This window comes from Nicotiana attenuata, chromosome 8 (genome assembly GCF_001879085.1).
Source record: "Nicotiana attenuata strain UT chromosome 8, NIATTr2, whole genome shotgun sequence".
NCBI classification, from domain to species: domain Eukaryota; kingdom Viridiplantae; phylum Streptophyta; class Magnoliopsida; order Solanales; family Solanaceae; genus Nicotiana; species Nicotiana attenuata.
This window is the reverse complement of record NC_031996.1, coordinates 10,217,807-10,225,060: the sequence shown is the minus strand read 5'-3', so window position 1 is coordinate 10,225,060 and position 7,254 is coordinate 10,217,807. Positions and strand designations below refer to the sequence as shown.

General features: G+C 35.8%; 1 protein-coding gene across 1 annotated transcript; it reads right to left on the bottom strand.

Annotated features, from left to right (window-relative positions):
* Positions 438–5,914, bottom strand: LOC109230891 (nudix hydrolase 15, mitochondrial-like). Its single transcript, XM_019396361.1, has 4 exons — positions 5,396–5,914; positions 3,655–3,797; positions 909–1,028; positions 438–831 (listed from the first exon to the last, which is right to left on the bottom strand). The coding sequence occupies exons 1-4, from the start codon at positions 5,793–5,795 to the stop codon at positions 607–609; spliced, it is 888 nt and encodes a 295-aa protein (XP_019251906.1). The 5' UTR covers positions 5,796–5,914; the 3' UTR covers positions 438–606.

Genomic DNA, 7,254 nt, shown 5'->3' with positions numbered 1-7,254 from the left:
CGAGTAACCCAATAGTTCTTTCTGGCATCCTTTTCTAACTCTTGAGTTTTCTGGATATCAGATAACTTGATCACGCTATGAAAAATACAAAATAGATAATGCAAGTTTGTGGATTGCGCGTCTGCACTCGATGCCGTGCAAGCTAGCCCGACACCACGTTACAGAAAAGAAGTGAACTAAAATCCATCCCCAGTCATAAACAGATCCAGAATTTAATGCTTATGGGTTCCTACAACGACCTCGAGTAAATTTTTAATAATAACTGGGCTCACATTCAAATATCTATATATAATTAGTAAATTTTTCAAACATTTACACTGTTTGACAAAAGCTACTGGGTTCACGTGAACTCATAGGTCACAAGGTGGATCCGCCCATGGCCCCAGTGTAAACCCCCTTGTCAAGGACTTAGGATTGAACTTGTAAAGCAGAAATACTGTGAGAAAGGTATTTTATATAAAATGATGTAAAAATTTATTATTTGTGTTCTTAAATTCTTTGACTACATCAGATGGTTTGAAGAATACATAATACTTCACTATGGTGCATTTAATTAATTTAATTTATTACACAAGCTGGATTATACAAGAATTACAAGGATCAAAGTTAACTCATTGTAGTATCCTTGTCCACCACTTTAGGGAGCTTGAATTTAGGATTTTGTTCCAAGAATGCAGGTGGTCTCTGATACACAACTGATGCTGCTCTAATTAAAATCCCAGCAGTTAGACCCCAGATTAAGTATTTCTTGTTGTCCATCTCGTAGTCGAACAAATGAATCAGATACTTTTCGCCCATCCATTCTCGTTCTTCTGATCTCCTATTCTCGTCCTGAATAAAGATACTTCGCGTGAGTATACAGGAAATGGAAGAAACTTATTCGTCACTTGTCGAAGGGAAGTACAAACCTTGAGAAACATCTCCAATGGGACATCAAAAACTGCTTCTACTTCAGCAATATTAGGAGTGGGATTGAATTCTTTTTTGTTGGAGAGAATCCCAATTACAGGAATTACTCTAAGAAGATGCTGCATAAATAACAAATGCGTGAGAAATACCAGACAACCAAAATTACAAAGGGCTTGTTCCGTTGCTAGTAAAATGATTTCTCCATTATAGTGACACTTATCAGGATCAAATTTCCGGTTCACAGCTGTATAAAAAAAAAAAAAAAGACAACCCAGTGCACTAAGCTACCGCTATGCGCGGGGTCCGGGAAAGGGCTGGACCACAAGGGTCTATTGTATGCAGCCTTACCTTGCATTTATGCAAGAGGCTGTTTCCACGGCTCGATCTGGTCACATGGTAACAACTTTACCGGTTACGCCAAGGCTCCCCTTTGGGTTCATAGCTGTGTAAAATGCAAACGTTTTAGCAGCAACAAGTTTTAGACAAGACAAACTTGGTAAAAGCTTGAATACAATGGATGAGCTAACAAAGAGATCTGAAACGAGATCCGCCAAAGACTTCCAGGATGATGCGACAATGAGTTCCGCCAAACAAGAAGAAAATTGCTCTTAATAGCTATTTCAAGAACTACAAGTGATAATCTAAGATAACCAACTAGTTCTTACATCCGGAAATGCATTATTGTCTTTGCTTAGTTGATATGGTAAGCCATGTAAATAAGAGGAATTTCATTTTATTTGCTATTATTATCAATTCTTTTTCAACCTCTATTTATTTCTTTAACATTTTCCTTCTTTTATAGATACTATTTCTCTTTGTTTCATATGGTGGATTGCTTACGGAAGGCTACTCAAATTGGAGGAAAATAAAATGGAAGGCCTTACTAGCAGATGATAGGTTTACATTCTAATCAACAGATCTAAAATCATAGCATATACCATAAACACACATTGATTATTTCTTTTTATTTACTAAGCCTTCGTCTGCTTTATGCTTTGACAAAAGGTTCACATCTTAACGGAGGCCAAAAAAAAACTTAAGTGATTTCTTTCCATCTGTCTAAGCCTAGGTGTAACTCTATGTTGGTGGGAGGTAGCAGGTAACCGGTGGAATAGTCGAGGTGCATACAAGCTAGGTTGTTTATTATTTTTGATAATATCTCATAGACTGGTAATGTGCCGATGATCTTTCAGAAACAGCCTCTCTACTTTTATTTGGCAGGGGTAAGGTTTGCGTACACTTTACCCTCCACAGACCCCACTTGTGGGATTTCACTGGGCTTGTTGTTGTTGTTATCCCATGCACAGATTTAAATGACTGAATATGTAATTAGTTATACGAGTAAAAGGACATTTTCCATTGAAGGAAATCGTTGACATTTCAAACGTCTACTAGAAAATGTTGTAATGCCTTAATAAAGATATCGTCACTGATCACCTCCACTAACTCGCTCCATCCTAAGACGATTAACATTTTTTTTTCAATTCTAATCAAACAGCAATCTTCGATTTCCTTAATAAAATATTCGAGATTCTGTTAATAGTACTCTTGCAAGTCTAATGATACCATTTCACTGCTAAATGGTAAAAATGGCAACTCGCTTTGGGAGGAGAAAACAATTGTGCTCTGTTCTATGGAACATGCAGCTCAAATATATGCAGTATATCAACTAAGCTCACAACATCAAAACCAGCACCTGAATACTCTTTAACAATACAAAAACTTGAATTCGATAGGAATACCAAAGATATGAACAAAAGTGCAGCAAAACTTAGCGTAACACTAGTAAAGTATGTGCAATGCCATTCTGTTTAATGTAAATTAACTGCAATGCTGCTCTTTTAAGACACTAAGAGATCTATAATTTTGACAGACATTTGAATTTTAAGTTAGACATAAAAGAAAGAAATAGCGAGCAGGATTTTTTTCATTTTTCTGATAAACCATTTCAATATCTCGTTTAAAAGATATCCAAATCCAGGTCCAGGTTCAGCCAATAATGTGAAGTTATCAACTTGTGACTTGTGAATTTTCTTCATGATTCTTTGCATTTCTAATGTATCATATTTTCCATAGACCATTTTCTCTTATTTCTCTTCCCCCTCCCCCAACAAACCAAACAAGGACCCGTGTCCTAGATAGGGATAAGAGACATGGAACAAGGAGAGTATATCATTCTTACGTTGATATACTAAATATAAAGTAAACTTCTGAGATAACCAGGAGTATAGAAGATTTGCAGGGATACACTATGATGGAGAAGGAAAGAACACGCAGTCAAACAGTACACAAACTTGGGGCCTAAGGCTAAACTCCCTATTTTTGTTTTTTATTTTGTATGATGTTGGTCTGAGATGAATTTAAATGGGGAACATAGTCATTGAGGATTCATATAGCCAACCCCAACTTGTTTCGGACTGAGGCCTAGTTGTTGTTAAAGAAATAATTAAGGAAAAACTAAAACATCAAGTTGAGCCTTATGAAAGTATGTTCTCCATACTAAATTCATCAACTAACTAGCAGAGAAACCAGAGAAGAATTTCTCAGCCGATTCACCATTAAATTACAGATACATCTCTCTGATCATTTACACAGAAAAGCAAATTTTCTGATAAAATTTGTACGCTCTACTAGAAAGCTCAGCTAAAAATTCAGCAAGTTTATGAGGAAACAAGTTGTTTTTCAACCAATACTATGATGACATCCACCCGAAGTTTCTTTATAGGGTAGATGATAACCACATACCTTAGACAAGAATGGCTCAAGGCAAGTCACGATATTAACCAATGAAGGATCTAATCCGATCTCCTCCTTTGCTTCTCTGGTTGCGGTGTCAGCATCACTTGCATCTCCCTCTTCTGCTTTTCCTCCAGGTAATGCAACTTCACCTACATGAGTGACGTTTTAGCTCAAATCAGCTAAACTAGCACAGAATAGGAGAGAAAAGTATAAATAACAGCAAATGTTAAGTTAAAAATACTTTAAGCAATTTGGTAACAAGAATATAGATTATTCTTATATTGAATAAACAAAAGTATGGATCAATTACAAAAGTAGCAAGCCGCAAACTGTCAATCACAAGAAAGATAGTAAATTGCCCAACCATTTAAAAAACATCATTTCAGCAGCAACGCATTTGTATCAAACAGGTTATCAGAAGCATCCAGCTACAATCTCTAGAGAAAACAAGAAATTGTTAACACGTGGAATCAACTGGACGAAAACAAGGATATTGGATAGACGAAATGTCTTTGTTAAAAAATGGAATATGGGCCTAACTCAACCCCAAAAGTTAGCTCATGAGTTGAGAGTTGCCCAAGATCTTATAAGGAGACGACAACGCGTTTCGTCAACCAATTTAGCATACTTAAACACCTTCGCATGACCAAGTCTAGACACCTGGAACGTGGATAACATAACATGGGGACCAAATATTGGGAAACCAAGAATATGAATGGATCCGGCTCTACTACATGTTAAGAAAATGAATCTTGGGCCTAACTCAACCCCAAAAAGCTAGCTCATGAGGCGAGGGTTGAACCAAGACTATATAAGGAGACAACGTCTCATTTCCTCAACCAATGTGTGACACATAACAATCTCCATTATCGATGGTGGACTACAGTCCTCTTATAAATCTATAAGCAAACTGGTAATATTTCAAGATTTACTATTTTATCATGCAAAACCAAAAGAAGAATTTTCCATAAGCTAGGCAATTTTACATTAAAGCTGAGCAAAATTCACTGTGGTGGATAAATTCCAAACGTACATCCGACCACACTATCGCCATCGACAATGTAAACTGCATACCTCTTGCATGCATCAAATGACAACCATATATCAAAACAACCAATCAACTACATCTCAATTCCAAAAACTATTTTGAGTCTGTCGGCCATATGAATCCTTGACCTCTATATCCAAACCGTTCTATTCGGACTCATTTCATTCCAATATTAAAAGAACGGGTTCAGGATATAATCTGCCAAAACCCCATTACACTATGATGATCAATCAACCACCATAACCCCTTCTCTCAGCTCCAGCCAAAAAAATTTCCGAACAACAAATAGACACTCTCTCCATACCAATTTACGCGGCGGCCTTTGACTAGGCATGAAGTTTAAGAAAAAAGAAAGACTTTGAAACTTGTTTTCTAAAACAAGACACCAACTTTTGCATGGATATAAATCTTCTAAGGCTAAAACGAGAAGTTTAAAATTAAATTATTTCTATATATATAAATGTGTCATTCTCTTTGAACAAACTAAAAATGAAAATGGCCACATAAATCATCTTAACTAAGGGTAAAATAAAAAAGTTCAAATTTAATTATTTCTTACTTTTGACAAAACTAAAAAGGAAAATTAGGCAAATAAATAATCACGAAGTTTAAAATTAAATTATTTCTAAATAAAAATGTGTCATTAACTAAAAGGAAAGTGTGCCGTATAAAATAAAATAGGATCTAAAATGCACTGACCAGAGTGAGTAGAGAGCTTAGAAGATCTCTTAGTAAGAATAACACGAAGCTCCCCATTATTATCCCCTTCAAAAAGACAGATCAAAACAGCAGCTCTTTTAGGTTTAAATCTTTCAGTTTGCACAGCAGACATTGGTGTCACTGATTCTTGAAAACCCAATTGAGAAACAACTTTCCCTGCACTTTCTTCCAATTTTTGCTCCTCAAAATCAGTGTCAAATTGAGGAGGTGGGGGTTTGTAAAGGCGCAATTGTTGAGCTAAGGCTAATAGTCTGTGGTTTGTTGATGATGATGAATCCATGATTAGTTTGCCAAGTGAATTTGATGATGATGAATAGAAGAGGGTTAAAGAGGAAATTGATGATACTGACATTGACAATCTTCTAATTGATGATAGCATTTTTTCATCCTTAAATTGGATAATAATACGTTTGTATTGGGTTTATCAAAAAATACACCATCTCTCAAAAGATTTTGGTTTAGTTTATTAGACAAATTAGATTGGAAAAAGGTTTTAGAATTGATTTTGGTTTAGTTTTTCAGAATATTAGATTTGAACAGTCTTTTTGAAAAACAATTTTAAAACAACATTGGACAAAAGTTATTACTGCTGTTTGAATCTATTTCCTTTTTACTCCGTTGCAAAAAGAACGAGCCCTTTCTAAATTTGGAAACAATTTAGCTTAAACTTATAATTCTACCTTTAATGACTAACTTTTATAACCACACAAATATTCTCGGGCCCTTTTTGACTTGTTTAGGACCACAAATTTCAAAAGTTTTTATTTTTTCTTAAACTTCGTGCCCAATCAAACAGGTTTACATAAATTGGAACGGAGGGAGTAGATTTTAGGGACTTCTATTATATATTTTTGGTTTCTCACCAGGTAATCGGCACTGAAGCCTCTGATTAATTCGAGATCCTTCAAAGGAAAAAATATTTTTTATTTTTAAACTCAACACGAAACCTTTGATTAAAAGCAAAAGAATTTTATCCATTCCACCATAGTATCATGATGTCACTGCTACACTTGTTAAATACATAAACGGTCCCTATAAGTTGTCCTCAACGATCAACTCAACACCTCAACTGAGACAATTTTCAGCTAGACACTACGAGTCTTCATCCCTATTTCAGTTAGGGCAGATGGCCAAAAGGATCAATGCGTTATTGGAGGAGTACCGCTCCGTGGGGCACTTTGTGAGTGCCATTCACAAAAGAAGATCATCTAAACACTCGACCATGTCAGCCCCCATTGCGTGAAATGCACTCTCTAGGACATGAGTTGCCTACCTAAAATTAGGTTTTTTTCCCCCTAAATAATGTGGACCCCACCTAATTTTCACATTCCCTTCTCCTCCAATTCTCTCATCCACCATTGAACACCCTCATCTACCCTAAATCACCTCTGCCTCCATTACAAAAGAACAAAATTACCAAATATATTATCACACCAATTCAGCAAATTTTTGAAAAATTATTCAAAATGGAGGTTCTTGGACAGGATGAGGATTTGGTTGGGGTCTATAATTAGTTCGGACAGAAACTTCACTACGCTTTCAGCCAAATTTCAATTTTATTTATTGACTATTACTATCTTAAACAAAGCACAAAATCGGACAATGCCATCGGATTCGGATTTGTTTTTTTTGGTACTTCATACTAACCAAACCCATCCTTCTCTTTCGGCGAAAAAGATGAGCCTTTTCCGGTGAGGTCCGTCAATGATTCCTTAGTGGATTCTCTGTTTTGGTTATTCTTTGTTGTTTCATATTTGTATTAATTTTATGGAAAGATTTTAGATTTTGAATATAGATGGGTAAATTTTGTATAGGGCGTGTGGGAGAAGAAGGTGGGA

What these genes read in the sequence shown, in the direction of transcription:
- LOC109230891 (XM_019396361.1), bottom strand. Translation starts at nt 5,795, where the DNA reads ATGCTATCATCAATTAGAAGATTGTCAATGTCAGTATCATCAATTTCC. An exon ending in TTGAGCCATTCTTGTCTAAG is followed by an intron (nt 1,029 to 3,654) that starts GTATGTGGTTAT and finishes TTATTTATGCAG; the next exon opens with CATCTTCTTAGAGTAATTCC. An exon ending in CATTGGAGATGTTTCTCAAG is followed by an intron (nt 832 to 908) that starts GTTTGTACTTCC and finishes ATCTTTATTCAG; the next exon opens with GACGAGAATAGGAGATCAGA.